The 16,934-nt window shown below is 41.8% G+C and overlaps 1 protein-coding gene across 20 annotated transcripts in view; it reads left to right on the top strand.

Moving 5' to 3' along the window:
• The window catches only part of PCDH15 (protocadherin related 15), a 1,259,847-nt gene that overhangs the window by 668,459 nt on the left and 574,454 nt on the right, over positions 1 to 16,934 (top strand). Inside the window, exon 1 of one of the 20 annotated variants that reach the window (XM_040454208.1) lies at positions 14,221 to 14,320. The exons of the other annotated variants lie outside the window; for them this stretch is intronic. Coding sequence (XP_040310142.1) covers positions 14,251 to 14,320 — 70 coding nt within the window. The 5' untranslated portion in view covers positions 14,221 to 14,250. Of the gene's footprint in view, positions 1 to 14,220; positions 14,321 to 16,934 lie in introns of those variants that run through there. 20 annotated transcript variants of the gene reach the window in all.

A 16,934-nucleotide genomic window follows, 5' to 3' on the forward strand; every position in this document is an offset into this window, starting at 1 on the left:
CACTTTGGGACAATAAAACCTACATCTGTGCAAAGATCATTTTATAAATGGGACTCAATCTTCACATTAGTTTTGACCATTCAAACCGTTTCAGCTCACAATTTCTTCACACCCAAAACTCCTGTGACACCAAGTTAGACATGATTTTCAGTAGGCATACAGTTAAGTCTAATAAGCTCCAAGACATTATGAGTAAGGATTATGAGTAACTTATTCTGTGAATGTTCTGCAAAATGAGCAAACGTTTCTAACAAATTTTAACTTGATAAACTAGCGATGTCTTCCAATATGAGTAGTACATGATGCCCAATGTCACATGATCACAACTAAGCCAATGGTTCTTGAAACTCGCGTTGATATAAAGTGCTTTGGATTTCAAGCATGTTTCTGAAATGCATTATGCTCGCAAACCAAGGTTTTACTGTAAGTGGTTTCAGATAGGTGTCCACATAAATAGCTACTCAGGATAAGGGGGAAATGTTGCATATTTGGTAAATAATGGATTTTATTTAGCATCTATTTAGTTAGAGTGATTTTTCCTCCCTTGTCCTCTGAAGAAACCATTTAAGAAGTTGAGGCAGCTAATAATATACCCAGTTGCCGGATATATTGCCAAATTTTGGAGTCTATTGTTTCGGTGTTTGTTTGTTTGTTTTTCGATGTCAGGCATTTTGAAAATCGTTTTCAGTTCAAGGCAAAAGACAGAAAGCTGGTTTTGTGAACCAGGGAGGGGTTTGCTGAAAGCACATGGCCACGTTTATGAAGGCGGTGCTTTGTGTTTGTAGCCTCCCTCCCCACCTGATGCAGGGGATGGTGTGTGTGTCCACAACACGACCTGCAGCTGATTTTGTCCAGCACATGGCTGGATGCTCTTGGGTTGATGTTTGCCGATTTGAGTTCTTCTCTTTTAAATTTTTTTTTCCAACGTTTATTTATTTTTGGGACAGAGAGAGACAGAGCATGAACGGGCGAGGGGCAGAGAGAGAGGGAGACACAGAATCAGAAACAGGCTCCAGGCTCTGAGCCATCAGCCCAGAGCCCCACGCGGGGCTCGAACTCACGGACCGTGAGATCGTGACCTGGTTGAAGTCGGACGCTTAACCGACTGCGCTACCCAGGCGCCCCTGGGTTCTTCTCTTTTAGAAATTCCCCTATCCTTTGCTGTGGGTGCCTGTCCACTCTGCAGGGTATGCACAGCAGTGTACCCTCGATGCCCCAGTGGGAGGGAAGAGATCTTGTTCCAAACAAAGATTATGCATTTTTGTGATGGCTAGAAAAATGCATGAATTTTCCCAGGAACAACAAAATTCTTTTTTAGGGATTCCCTCCTCAATTTAGAGCCCATGTTTACTAGCCAGAAGGGAGAAGAGAGGCCTTGTTAAAATTTTCCATGTCTTAAGTCAAGATGTTATGGGTTTTGACAATATTGTTCTCTGGTCCACTGTTAATAACCATTCTCTGTGGATCAAGTGGTAATCCATTTCTTCTAGTGCAAACCAGGGTTGGGGAAGGGGGTCCCGGTAGACACAGAGGTGTGCACTTTAATATCTTCAATTATTAGACTACCATACTTTGTGTTTTTTCCACAAATGATAAGCAATTTTGAACTCGGGCTTGTAATAGATTATCTATTTCATCATAAAGACATACGTGGTAAATACCATTAATGGTATCCAAAGCTTAATAAGTACTTAATAAATATATTTCTTTTATGTTTGGGAAGCAAAATGTATATGAGCTTTCCCTTTTTCCTTACAGCATATTTGGTGTGTAGGTTAAAGAAAGGCAGAAGTAGCATAAAAGGTGAAAACATATATAAATATCAGTTAAATAAACTTCCTGTGTGTGTTTAAAATTTTAATGAGTTCTTTAAGAATTTCCAGATCTATAATGGCCCTTGGACTGTAACTTCTCAAATCATTTCTTATTGGTATGTATGCCTTAACTCTTTAATATTTCAGAGAACCATGCTGTTAAGTTCTATGTTTTTTTAATATTTTCTTTTCTTTAGAATATTTATTTTGTTCATTAATAAATTGTGTTTTCTGAGTAGTAAACCAAATATATTATATATAAAGGTCACTGCTTTGGCTTCCATTATAATATCTAACTTCGTTATAAGCCAGGCTGACTTTACTCTTTTCAGTTAAGTTTGCAAAATAATAATAATAATAATAATAATAATAATAATAATAATTCAGTCAACAACCGTCATTAAGTCTGGATGTGTGTTCTTTCTGGTTAGTGTTCTAGTTCATTCTTATGACCGACTTGCCTTTCCTTCACTGTATCTTCTGTACCGAATTCTAATACCCTCTTTCTGCTTTGTGTCTGTTTGTAGCTTCTAGGTTGCCTCGGGTTAGAAAATCAGAAAAATGAACTTGGGAGAGTTGCATGATACACAGGGTTAATGAGACCAGAATAGAGGTCTGAAATAAAGAATGCTCTAGGCTTTCAGTAGGTATTTCCTTTTACTTATTTATTTATTTTTACTTTATTGCCAAACTTTATTATTTATTTTTTAATTTAAATTCCAATTAGTTAACATGCAGTGTCTTAGTAAATTCTGGTGTAGAATATAGTGATTCAACACTTCCCTCCATCACCCCTTGCTCACCATGGCAAGTGTGGTCATGAATCCCCATCACCTGTTTCACACATCCCCCCACTTCCTCTCTGGTGAACATTAGGGAAGAGTCCATTTCTTGGTTTCTCTGTCTCTCTCTCTCTCTCTCTCTCTCTCTCTCTCTTGTTTTTCCCTTTGCTCATTTGTTTCTTAAATTCCTCATGAGTGAAATCATGTTATTTGTCTTTCTCTGACTTATTTCTCTTATCATACTCTCCAGCTCCATCCATGTTCTTGCAAATGGCAGGATTTCAACAGATCTTTCTTGACCACCTACCTTGGTATCTGTCCTCTGTAGCTTCTGTACAGTTCGGGCAACATGGCAGCTACTCACAATACTGACCAGCCCCAGAGGTGCCAGGAGACTGAACTTAATCTAGGTTGTGTGGTGAAGCTTCCTTACAGAAGGAACATTTTAGCTGAGATCAAACAAATAAATAAAATTAGCTAGAAGAAGAACAGTGGGGAAAGCAAATCGCAGGCAGATGGCATCATAGATAAAAGCTTCACAGTATGTAGCAATCTGTTAAGAAGGTTGGTGCGGCTGGGTCATGGGGGGCCAAGAGACATATGGTGTGAGACAGAGCTGGAGAAATAGGAAAGAAGTGACATGAGTTACTCAAGAATTTATAGTCCATGGTAAAGTTTTTATATTTAATACTAAAATCATCAAGGAATCTTAAAGAGTTCTCAAAAGGCATATAAATTTTAAAAAGGAGAGGGTCAGGGGCACCTGCATGGCTCAGTTGGTTAAGCAACAGACTCTTGATTACAGCTCAGGTCATGATCTCACAGTTTGTGAGTTCAAGCCCCATGTCAGGCTCCTACCTGACCACATTAGCACAGGGCCTACTTTGGATTCTCTATCTCCCTCCCTCTCTCTGCCCCTCCCCTGCTCTCTCTCTGTCAAAATAAATAGATTTTTTTTAAAAGGAGAGGGGCAGCAAATAAATACATATATTGTTTCTCCCTGGTCCCTCTCCTAGATCCAGTGCTTGTATTAAGGGTAGTTTTAATTGTTCACATCAATTTTGTCCTAATAAAAATCAGATGTGTTCTCAAGAGCCCTGTCCACAGCCACAGCATCCCAAGCAATACCAATTGATTGCAGTGGTTAACAGGAAGAAATGTGTTTTCTGTCTTTGACCTAAAAGAGTGAAACGTGACAAAATTGTGGCATGTGTGTGTGTGTGTGTGTGTGTGAGAGAGAGAGAGAGAGAGAGAGAGAGAGAGAGAGAGAGGAGACGAGCGATCCTTTTCACCTGTTGTTAACTCCAGAACTTTTTTCTAGAGACAGAAGTTGTCAGAGGCTGATCATAGATAAGTAAGACAGTCCGGTACACGTTTGTCAGGTGCACATGTGTGTGTGTAAAATTGCACACTGCACTGTCTTTATTAGTTTATTTCTTACTCCATTTTTAAGAAAGGAGAAATAAAATTTGATGAGTAAAGCTTACAGCATCAGTGTTTGTGTTATAAGGTATAATGAAGGCTATTTAAAAAAGCACAATAGATATTAGTCAATATAAATAAATGTATAAAAATATTTTCATGTGAGTTGTCTTGAAAGATACTCCCATCTTACACTGAATTCCTTTGAAATCGTCTCTGAGATAATATGTGCAAATGTTTACTGGAATGCTCTTGGAATACGCACCTGTAAGGAAGTGAGGCAGGTAGAGCAAGGCAGAAGGGATGCTCACCAGCAATGTGGATGCGACCTTAATGAGGCTGCTAGGTTTAGAAAAACAAAAACGAAACAAACAAACAGGATGTCTGATTGAATTAGCATTTTAGATACACAATTCAGAATGTTTAGTGTGAGTAATTCCCAAATACTCCATGGGGCATACTTACATTTAGAAGTTACTGGGGCGCCTCGGTGGCTCAACTGGCTAAGTGTCTGACTCTTGATTTTGGCTCAGGTCATGATCTCACAGTTCATGGGATCTGGCCCCATGTCGGGCTCTGTACTGACAGCCTGGAGCCTGCTGGGGATTCTCTCTCCCTCTCTCTCTCTCTGCCCCTGCCCCAGGCACTCTCTCAAAAATAAATAAATTAATGAAATAAAATAACATAATAAAATAAAAAAAAATTCTTTGTTGTTTACCTGAAATTCAAATTCACCTGGGAATGCTGTGTTTTATCTGGGAGCCCTACCCTGAGTCCTCAGCCACTCCTACTGGGCGCCCATCAGATTTGTCCCAAATCCAGATGAAAGGGGTATGCGTTTGTTTGTATTCCTACATTAGCAGGTCGTGGGCCAACGGCCAACATCCTGAAACCTTGGGCAGGTTAGTTCCTCTTAGGTGCCTCAGGACACTTCTTAGTGAAGAGTACAGATGTGAACAGTGGATAGCTTGTTCGTGCTAAGCTCATGAAATGGGTGTGTTCACATGAAGAGAGTGTTTGGGTGGTCAATCACATTATCTACTGAAGTAACCGCTCTTATGTCAGTGTCCATAGTGATGGGGAGGTAATGTTTCCATCTTGGCTTTGTTTGCTTGTTTTGTGGTTTCGAGTTTGTTCTTTAAACAGTCAATTTTCCAGTTTTGTGTCTGTTCCAGAGAATTGAGGATTTGTAGCTGCAAATGGCTATTACAGTATAGAAGGAGGAAAATTTATGCTGATTTGCCTGGCGGATTTCCTCTCTTTAGCTTTTACCAAGGCAGGAAAAAGTAACGAAAATGTATGTATACATTTATATAGTTTTGGTCGATTGGATTTCTTGGTGAAAGTAAAAGACACTATAACTACTGCTCATTTTATCATGAAAGAGAAAAGAGAAATATAAAATTCAGTATTTGTGGCACGAAAATAATTTTAAATGACCCCAGACTGTTTGTGACATAAGTGACTTAATTTGACATCCCCCTAGAAGTAAGAGAGGACAAGTCTGAAAAAGATACAAAGAGTGGCGTACTTAAGAAAAACAAAACAAAAACAGCAGGTGATAACCATGGGCTGCACTGGACCGTCCATAAAGTGAACACCCAGGTTTGATGAGATATTATAGCAACAAATCTCTAATTTTATAAAAATACTAGTTTTTGTAAAACCTTATTTATTCTTATATGGCTATTAAATTTAAAAGATGGAACTTTCTACAATTTTCTATTTAGTCAAATATTAGATTAAGCAAAGCACGTTGCACAAGCTCAACAAAGGTGGCTTTTGCTGTTTCTTATATTGTCATTACAGTCATGTGGAAAAACTACTACTTTAAACACTCTGTAATCTCTTACTGTGTCTTGTCAAGTTAAAGTATCTGAAAGCAGCTATGTTTTGATACTGAACATAAAAGAATTGCCCTAAAGCAGGAAAAGCGAATTCAAAGTCAGCATCCTCCAGGCCCACCAGACCGATGATACAGAAGACCATGGGATTATGGTGAAGACCCAATGTGAATATATTCTAATTTAATTATAAAAATAAGAATCTACTTCAAGAGTTGCCAAACTTGAGTCAAGACAAGCGGTGGATCTGTTTACACCTCTTGAAAGGGAGACCATCGGAGACCTGTATTCATTACCGGTTTGGAGATGTGGCACGTAAAACCTGGTTAAAGCCATCACAAGATGTGGAGATGTCCTAGATAGCATTTCCTTGCAAGAGACAGGAACTCACTGAAGTTTGCCTTAATAAAGCAGGGGTCAACCGAGAGGATGAAAGAAATTCTTGGACTCCTAGAAAATGGAGAATGATTTGATGGGTGCCCACTCCTTCCTATTTCTGAGTCTTCAGGTTTCTGGTCTCTGTCCATCTGTCCATGTCCTGTCTGAGGCTTGACCCCTGTGTGGGGCTCTTAGGAGTGAGTCCCCTTAAGTTGGTCCGTGGCTTTGGGTTGCTATGATACCACTTCCAGTCTCATGCTGGTGGATCCTGGTTTAAATGCCTACAATTAACACACCAGATTATCCCATCTCCTGAGCCAAATTGTTGAGAAAAAGTCCACTTGCTCTGCTTCCCTTTGCATCCAGCTTCCATTCCTATCTTATCATCAGAGCTGTCACCAGGGAGCAAGTTCCCGTGAAACAAACTGGACCTGCTCTAAGTCACGTGCTTCATCACAATGGTGATTAAGATATTTAAAGGCTGCATGTGCTGGAAAGATTACGACATCCGCTCATTATGTAATTCAAAACCAAAATATTTTGCAACTATAAATCACTCCCTTGCTGAAGCTAAATAGCTAATTCCTGTCTCAAAGTCCTGGATAATACTGTGAAAGTTGGGCCTCTTTAACTTCCTGTATGTCTGTACATCTAGGGCCCTACATGTGGAAGTGAATCCCAGCCTGCTCAGAGGAGGCCCATACAGGCCGGTCACTTGTTCAGGCCTAATTTCATTCTATCTCTCAACCTCCATCAATGTTCCTAAAGAGAGGCCATCCCTGTACTGACAGAGAACACAGATTCTAGGTGTGTCCTTCCCTAATGGTAAGGTGGGAATTGCTTCCTTGAGCAGAGAAGATCCAAGTATAAACTGAGCACTTACTTCACTCTGTTCTCTTCAGACTGAGCCTCCAACAGGCTCAGACTGCATGACTGCCTCACTAGGGCCAAAGTTACCATATACGGTCCATGCCTTTCCTAGCTCCCTCCATCCAGACCCTCTTTCTGTTTCCCCGCCAACATTTCTCTACTTCTTCCCACTCTGCCTTTTCTCTCCTCCTACCTCCTGATGTTGGCAAATTAAATTAAAGTCAGATCCCTAATTCATTCCAAGGGAACGATGGGTGGGAGTAAGGGGATAGTATTAGGTAAACGTGCAACTGTGCTGTCCTGCTTTTCCCTTTCCTTAGCTGGGAATCGTCAGCTCACCTAGTAACCAACGGAAATGTATGCAGTTTCTCCTGGTGATCTGGTGGCAGGGTGGCCCCTGGCCTGTGTGACTCCAATCCTGAACTTGCAAATATTGCCTGCTGAATCAGACACTACAAAAGAAGGTTGACCTGCTGCTACAGAAGTTGGAAGAGTCACAGGCCACCACCTTAGAAAATATGCAGAGAAGAAACCTCAGGCCTAGAGGGAAAATGGCTGTAAGGAGATGTGAGGCCAAACAGAGAAGACTTATGGAGTACAACAGGATCGAGAAGGAGGAAGTTAGGCAGATGAGATCTGTGTCCCTAAGTTTCCTATGGTTCTCAATTACTCCATGCTACCGTTTAATGAAAATCCCCACTGTTTGTGGACATAGAAGGCAGACAATAAACTCTTTGATTTATAGACCATGAGCACATGTGCAGATGCACAGAACGTGAAGTGTCTGTTGCTCTGACTGGCAGAGGCAAGATAAGCCTGGAAGGTAAGGCTATGCTCCTCCAGTGACGCTAGTCAAATCCAACCGGAGGGTTTGATGTGATCTTCGAGTGGTTACTATAAATCTCTATCTCTCAGCCGGGGGGCAGTTTGACTTTCTAGGGGATATTTGGCAAAGTCTGGAGGCATTCGTGATGGTCAGAAATCAGGAGGAGGGCATATTAGCATCTAGAGGCCAGAGGTGCGCTAAACATCCTGCAATGCAAACAGCCCCCTCGTAATGAAGAAGTCTCCTGGCCCCAAATGCTAATAATGCCACTGCTGGTGAGCCATGCTCTAAATTGTCTCTACTTCCTTAACCTATAATGTGTGTGACGTGACACGTGTAATCGACAGTAAACAGTATTTTACTGGACATTTACCAGGTGTCCTTCTGAGAACGTCACATGCACTAGGTCAGTGCATGCTCGCGACGGTATAAATTCGGTCACACTGTCATGCTCATGTTACCGACGTGCAGATTGAGACACAGAAGAGGCAACATGCTGAGGAGGACATAGCTAGCCCGTGATGGACCTGTGGGTCGTGCCAGGGAGCCTGGCTCCAGAATCCTGCTCTTAGCCAGTCTGGTGACAGGAGTCGCATTCTGTGTGTTGTCTCCCTTCACTTCTCTCCACGCTTTTGCAACCATAAGAGAAGTACGTCTACAAATCTGGAGCTACCGAAGAACTCATGATTCTAGGAGCTTCTCAGAAAAGAGGAGCCTTATGCAGTGTGCAGGGCCCCACCACAGGTGCGCTAGGCTTTATCTGCAAAACTAAGTTTTGTGGGTTTTTTAGTGAAAAGATAACTCATTCGTTGGTCATTCCCAAATCTGTGTTAACTCAGATTTATGAATAATCAGATTTTTTAAAGTTTATTCATTAATTTTGAGAGAGAACGAGTGAGAGAGTGAGCAGGGGAGGGGCAGAAAGAGAGGGGGCCCTGAATAATAAAATTAAAAAAGAAAATATAAGAGTGTTTGTGTGGTTCAGTAGGTTGAACATCTGACTCTTGACTTCAGCTCAGGTCATGATCTCACATTTCATGAGTTTGATCCCCACGTTGAGCTCTGTGCTGACAGCACAGAGCCTGCTTGGAATTCTCTCTCTGTTAATCTCTCTCTCTCTCTCTCACTCTCTCTCTATCCCCCTTCTCTGTGTGTGTGTGTGTGTGTGTGTGTGTCTCTGTCTGTCTTACTCTCTCTCTCTCTCTCTCAAAATAAATAAATCAACTTAAACAAAAAGAAAATACAGCCTCTAGCTCAAATCATTAAAGCTTTAATTGCTTAGGTCAAAGGTATAAGTAGGTGTGTTTATAAGACATTTTACACTAAGAGCCTAACATTTTACCCCTTTGTACTTTATTGGAATATATGCTCACTGTTTTTATTTTATAACATCCATGTGAAAGTTCAATAGTAAGTGGAATTTATTTTATATACTCTAGTGTTTTAATATACAGTAATGCCTAAATGATAATAGTAGCTATTTTTTGTATTATAATTTTCAGAGGCAAACTCTAGTCAGAATCCAAATATTGATTTCATGTTATTGAAAAGCTACAGTCAGAGACTTTTTAAAAAATATTTCCCTTATGGTTTCATCCAATTGAAATCGTCTCATATTTTAGCTTATCATTTTTGGAATAGCATTCTGAATTTTTTAAGTAAAAACAAGAACATTATTTTTTTTCATGCGATGCTGGTGTTCAATGCTTCAAAGATAATTCCTACAGATATAATATTTAATAATAGACAACACCATTATTCAGTGAGGCACTAACTGCAATGGCAGAAAGTTAACTACAGGTACAGTAATAATGTAGCATGAGAAGCAAGGTGCTTCACATTTTATGACGTTCCACGTCCAGAGCAGAAGCCCATTAAATCCCAGGCCTACCCATGATCATATCTATGCCATTCTGTATTGGCACACTTGTGTCCCACTGGCGATATGTGAGCAGTGTCCATTTGAAAATATTTATGCACGGGGGCCCCTGGGTGGCTCATTCAGTTAACCGCACGATTCTCGATTTCGGCTCAGATCATGATCTCACCATTCATGGGTTCAAGCCCCACATCTGGTTCTGTGCTGATGGCACAGAGCCTCCTTGGGGTTTTCTGTCTCCCTCTCTCTGCCCCTTCTCTGTTGTGCGTACTCTCTCTTGCTCTCTCTCTCATGCACACACTCTTAAAAATAAATAAAAAACCTTAAGAAAATATTTCTGTGTATAATCTCTATTAGGAAAAGTGCACTGGTTTCTGCTGGTGCTGAGCATGTTAGGAAAGCCAGTGCACTCTTCTGAGATGGGCCTCCACCCTCCACCTGCTGTGGCCGCTGGGATGCAGGCCAGCATCGTTCCCTGCTGATGGGCACGTGGTGCTCTCTTACTGCCTCTCTCAGCTCGCATGCCTACTCCTTTGCCTCTGTCCTCCACACGCAGGCAGAGTGGGCTCTGCAGGACCCAAGTCTGACCCCTGCACCCCTCTCCTGTGCTGGGTCACTCAGGAGCTCATTCACTCACTCAGGACGCCCATTCCTCCAACCCCATCACTTCAACTCTACTGGTTCACTCTTCTCCAGCAAAATGGCCTCTTTTTTGCTGTTCCTCAAATGTCTTGGGCTACTTCTTTTCTTAGGACTTTTTTTGTGAGATCAAAGTTTCTTTGTTTTTGTTGGTGTGGTTTGGCTTCTTTTACTTAATTCAAGTTAGTTAACATATAGTGTAATCATAGTTTCAGGAGTAGAACCCAGTGATTCATCACTTACGTGTAACACCCAGTGGTCATCCCAACAAGTGCCCTCCTTAATGCCCATCACCCAGTTAGTGTATCCCACACCTCTCTGCCAGCAACCCTGAGTTTTTTCTCTCTCTGCATTTAAGAGTCTCTATGGTTTGTCTCCCTCTCTGTTTTTATCTTATTTTTCCTTCCCTTCCCCTATGTTCATCTGTTGTGTTTCTTAAATTCCACATATGAATGAAATCATATATTTCATTCTCTAACTTGGCATACCAAGCCTCCAGTTCTACCCACGTAGTTACAAATGGCAAGATTTCATTCTTTTTGATTGCCGAGTAACACTCCATTGTATATGTATACCACATCTTTATCCATTCATCCATCAATGGACATTTGGTCTCTTCATACTTTGGCTATTAATGATAGTGATGCTATAAACATTGGGGTGCATGTGCCCCTTCAAAACAGCATACCTGTGTCCTTTGGATAAATACCTAATAGTGCAGTTTCTGGATAGTAGGGTAGATCTGTTTTGAGGAACCTGCATACTCTTTTCCAGAGTGGCTGCACCAGTTTGCATTCCCACCAGCAGTATTTTTATACTAGCTCTGCCCTCTGCCAGAAGCATTCTTCCTCCAGATCTCCTGGCCAAGCCCCCCGGAGGCTGCAGCTTACGTGAAATCCCTTTGGTATCTCTCAGAGAGTAGACATCCCATGACAGGAGGCTGTTTTATGAAGAACCCTTTTTTTTTAGTTTTGTCTTTTTCAGAAATAAAGTGTTATGATGGGCAACCTATTAAGTAAATAAAACATGACAGGAATGCTGTACCTGTCTTAATTTTACACCTTTTCTGCAAATAGCATTCTGTATACCCATCACCTGTTGTTTGCTAGAAACTTCTCAAGATTTCCATCTCAGCAATATGCATATTGAGTTTATGCCTTCTGATGACAGTCTATTCAATGCCTTTTATTTTCTAACTCAGGGTGGTTTACTTGCACATGTCATTCCCTTAGGTTCCTAGAGAAATAACTTCAAAGAGCCAGATTCTTTGTACCTCCTGAACACACCTTTGCTCTTTCCCTCCTAACAGCTGCAGGAGGGCTCTTCTGCATTTACTCTACCTCGCATTCCTTTTCCTCTTCCAGGGCTTTGTGGTAAAAACTTCACTTCTGCTCTGCCATCTGCTTTTACTATTTTTTTTTCTTTATTCATCCCCCAATTGCCACTTCTACTGATTATCCCCAGCAGGATAAAGCATTTTTAGTCAAATTCTACTTAAAGGGAATGGATGGTTGGGGACAGATAACTGTACAGTGTTGGGTAGTATTTATTGGAAGGCAAATTCATTGAATTAGAAGAGAGAAACCTACTACTGAACAGAATATCTGGAATCAGGAATTTGGCAAGGTATTTGGGGTAACACTTTTATAATGTAGAACAGGAATTTGTACTTAAATTTTTGAACTCTCGGGGTTGAGTTGAGCAAAGTAAACAGAGTTTGACCAAGTAAAACAATGAGTCTAGGGTCCACTGGGTGGCTCAGTCGGTTAAGCATCGAACTCTTGATTTTGGCCCCGGTCATAATCTCAGGGTTTATGGGTTCGAGCCCCACATCAGACTCTGCACTGAAAGCACAGAACCTGAAAGCACAGACACAGACTCTCTCTGTTCTTTCTGCCCCTCACACTCTCTTTCTCTCGCTCTCAAAAAATAAATAAATTTAACAAAAAAACAATGAGTCTAGTTAAGAGAGTTCCGGCATCAGTCCTGTTTGCCCCATGTAAGGGCCCAGAAGCAGAAACAAAAGCAAATGAAGGAATTAGAAGTGGAGTAGCACTTACAGTTGTTGACTTTATATTGGGGAGACACGGAGAAGAGTTTGGGAGACATCTGTGTGCTGAACAAAGTCTGCTTTATGAAAAGGTTGGAGTTGGACTTCACTTGTGAATGTGTGTGTGTGTGTGTACTCACACAGAGGTACACTCATGTGTATATTGCGTTTGAGTATGTACATACATCCACATGAAAGTACATGCATACATAGTGTATGTATGTGTATGTGTACCCACGGAGTAGTACATGTATGCATATCATGTGTGTACATAAACCCACACGGAAATACATGCATGCATGTTGCATGTCTGTGTACATGTGTCCACACAGTAGTACATGTGTACATATTATGTGTGTACATACACCCACATGAAGCACACACGTTTGAGTATGTACATGTACCCACGTGGATGCACGTGCATGCATATTATATGTATGTGTACATGCACCCACACAGAAGCACATACATGTGTGTGTATTATATGTGTGTTATATATGTCTAGAGTTCTAGATCCAGGTAAAGTGCCTTGATAAATGTAGGTTTTCCAATAATAGGCTCCAGTAATACTTACATTGTAGAGTTCTGCGTTTGAGTGCATTAGAGACTGGGTAACCTGGGACCCAGAAGGAACTCATCTTGGACAAACAGGTAACCAACCGTGACACTTACTTTTGTTCTTTGGTTACCAGCCTCCCTCTGTTCTGAGCTCCTGTCTCCTTTACCAGCCATGTGCCTTCATCCCCAAACCTACTCTTCTGCTTACCTCCTGAGAGCTTTTCTTCATGCGCTTCCATCATGCCCCCAGGTCACTGTTAAAGGTGAATAAACAAAAGTTTTGGCCCCGAAGAGTCGAAGAGTCGAATGGCCAGTGTGGTGTACTCCCCTGCTATCCCTCCCTGAAGTGCAAATGGAAAACCACCTGCATATTCAGCCCCACATTGCTACAAGCCAAAGGAGCCAACTCCCTTATTGCCGTTAGCTGAAGCAGAAGTCAGAGAGCAAGACAAATAATCGAGTCCAAGTAATGAGGGTAAACTGAGGATATGACCACGATGGACTCAATATTGGTCTCTCTGGTGAGTCTTATCCATTCAGCTAAGCTTCTGGTGTGAGTGCTGTGTGACAGGCATGTTCTCAGATGCTGGGAATCCAGAAGTGAGTAAGACACAGTTCTTGTAATCAACACACCTACCGCCTAGTGTTGTATGAAGAGTATTAGTAGTTATCCAGAAATGCTCTGGCCATTATGGCAGCGACAGCCAGCACTTACCAGGTGGTATTCCAGACACAGTACAGGAGACAGACCTGTAGCTATGATATGATTTCCAGTGATCCCAGGATCACATTATTAGTGAATGATAGGGCTGTGAGTCAAAGCCAGCAGTCTGATGCTAGATCTTAAAGGCTCAATACTTTCTAAAATATGGGGCGCCTGGGTGGCGCAGTTGGTTAAGCGTCCGACTTCAGCCAGGTCACGATGTCGCGGTCCGTGAGTTCGAGCCCCACGTCGGGCTCTGGGCTGATGGCTCGGAGCCTGGAGCCTGTTTCCGATTCTGTGTCTCCCTCTCTCTCTGCCCCTCCCCCGTTCATGCTCTGTCTCTCTCTGCCCCCAAAATAAATAAACGTTGAAAAAAAAATTTAATAAAATATGATCTACAGCTTGGTCTTCTTATTGGTTTTTACAAGATCAGTGATACGACAGTTGTCCCTTGTATCTCTTTCAGTTTTGATTATGTGAGTAAAATGATCCTGCACATACAGTGGAAGCTGGTGTTTCAAATCCGCCAGAAGATAAAGCCTAGTTCATCAGTTTGTAAGTGTAATGGGCCCTGGATGTATTGGAATACAGGCATGCCTGTGGTTAAATATTCTATTATTAATGCCCCACTACCTGTGCAGACAGCATGGATCAACCTGGATCCTTTGAGTAACTTCCAGAGTTTTCCATAGTGCACACACATCCACACACACACACGTGCTCTTGGACCCTGTATACCATTTCTCTGTAAGTTCTACCACGTGTATGTAGAGCAGCGCTACTCTGGCTCGTTCTGTAATTGAAGCCTGCAGAGCCCAGCAAATCAGACCCTCGCTTCTACAACGCCAGCTCCGCCAGACTCATTATTTTCTCTCTTTGGCTCACAGTGGGACTGTCACTTCTGAAAGTCTCTGTTGCCTTTGCATTTCGAATAGAATCCTCACGAAAATTTACATTTTAGCCTCACTTGCAGGAACCTACCTTCAGGGTTTGAAGTAAAGGTAATCATATTATTGTATCTTCAGGAGGCTTCCTGCTTCCGTTTTCCTCAGAAATTTTGTAGATGGTGAGTTTCTTCAAAAAGTGAACAGACTATGTGGAAATAGATAAAACAGGACTCTGAGTAATTTATTCCAAAAGAAAGGTGTTTCTGTGCAATTATTTACATAAATGCTAGCATTTCAAAAGCTTTTATAATACCTACAAGAATTATTAAATGCATCGAATATTCCCAGCTAAGTATTTTCTTTGAACACATGATTGCCTTTGAACGCCAGCTCCCAGAGCTGCACAGTCAAGCAAAGCCTAAAAGAGATAAATGAAAAGTCATGGCCAAATTCAAAGCCATGATCATTCTGCATCCCGACTTGCCTTGTTAAGAAAGGTAAGTCAGGGAGCTGTGATGTGCTTTAAGCAATCAAATGGAAAGACGAGACCAATTTTCCCCTCAGGATTGCGCACATATAGGCAAACATACCTGAATATGCAGGTAGAGATCTCTTCTTCACACCCATTCCTTCCCAGGCTTTCAGAGGCAGCACACTTTACACCCTTATTATTAACCCATCCCTCTTCTCTTCCCTGCTCAACAGTGGAGATTGTGTCTACGTTCTATTTTGATAGATGCCTTTACGCGGGATGGTTATAGTTGTGGGATTCCCACAGGCGTGTGTGAAACTGGGTACGAGATGGGCGATGGTTTCAGGAAGACTAAAAAAGCAGTCGAACATGTTGTAAGTGGTGGTAGCCATAAATACTATCAGAGTATTTCGAGTATGAGGCTGCTCATGTCCCCAGCGGGGGCCAGCTACTCCTGAAATCAGGTACTTCGCCAGGATGACTGACTCTGTTCCGTATCACACGTTCCTTGGGAGAGAGCTTCCACCTCTAGTCGCTCATATCCGACAGAAAGATTTTGTGTGAAGTCTGTCATGTTGGTCCTTCCAGGGACCTTGGTTAGGAAAAAGCAGAAGTCATTCTGGCTACCTTAAACAGAAGGGGTTTCTTGAGTGATATAAATAGCTCACACATTGGAAGGGCAGAAGAGGCCGACTCTGTTTTGACCTTTCAGAAGCAAGTTACAAAATTACAACATAACAGGACTGCCTAGGAACTTCCGCCTTGATGATTCGAAATCCTGAAGTCAGAAGGCTGCCTCCACAGTTGCTAACTGCACAAGCGCACATTTCAGCTGTGATCTAGACCTGCAGACACACGTGCCTGTCACCGGCTTTTCTTCTTATAATCCCTTCTGAACAATGTCTCGGGCAAGAAGCGTCGTGTCAGAGTAGCCTCACCACGCTCAGAATCCAAGCTACAACTCAGTCTTTTAAGTACGGTTTTAGCGTATGCATTTCAGGAACATGCGCGAGAAGGCAGCTGGAATAAGGACCAGGTGAGCTTAGCCGCAGCGTCAGCTCCAGCTGTCACTGGCTGGCCTCTGTCTCTTCTACCTGATGTAAGTAGAGTCCAGGTGACATGCAACAGTGTGTTAGCCTTTGTGGAAATAACAGACTTCCTTTTCAAAACCACCTGGACTGTGATATTGAGTAGGCAAATTATTAATGTGGAATGCATAAGCTTTGTTGTTACATCCATGATACCAGCACATACTTTAAAGAAATGGTATAATCTCCTTGTCACTCTGTATGTAGACATTAGTCAATGCTCATCTCTATGGTAGTACTCTTTTCATGTTTATTTCCTTATTTTGAAAGAGTATGCAAGCAGGGGAGGGGCAGAGAGAGAGGGAGGGAGAAAATCCCAAGCAGGCTACGCGCTGTCAGCACGGAGCCTGACGCAAACATGAGATCACAACCTGAGCGGAACTCAAGAGTCAGACGCTTAACTGATAGAGCCACCCAGGCGCTCCTATGATAATACTTTTAAGAGAGGGGATATCGCTGTTGTGGAAGAATATCATCATCTTGTAAACATCACTAAAACCTCTACATGGTGCATGTCCATATGTAAAGAAAACAAGCGTGCACGAGTTAGTTTTAGCATAGTTAGTTATGTTCTTAAATATACTGAGAGGTGCTGCTCAGAATTATCATTCAAGGAAGTAAGCTTTCTGTTTTCTTTGCCCCTTGGCTCCTTTTCTTTTGTGGAGATCAATCAATTACAATACAATACAATACAATACAATACAATACAATACAATACAATA

This window comes from Herpailurus yagouaroundi, unplaced genomic scaffold (genome assembly GCF_014898765.1).
Source record: "Herpailurus yagouaroundi ecotype Mexico unplaced genomic scaffold, PumYag 211, whole genome shotgun sequence".
Classification (NCBI taxonomy): Eukaryota; Metazoa; Chordata; class Mammalia; order Carnivora; family Felidae; genus Herpailurus; species Herpailurus yagouaroundi.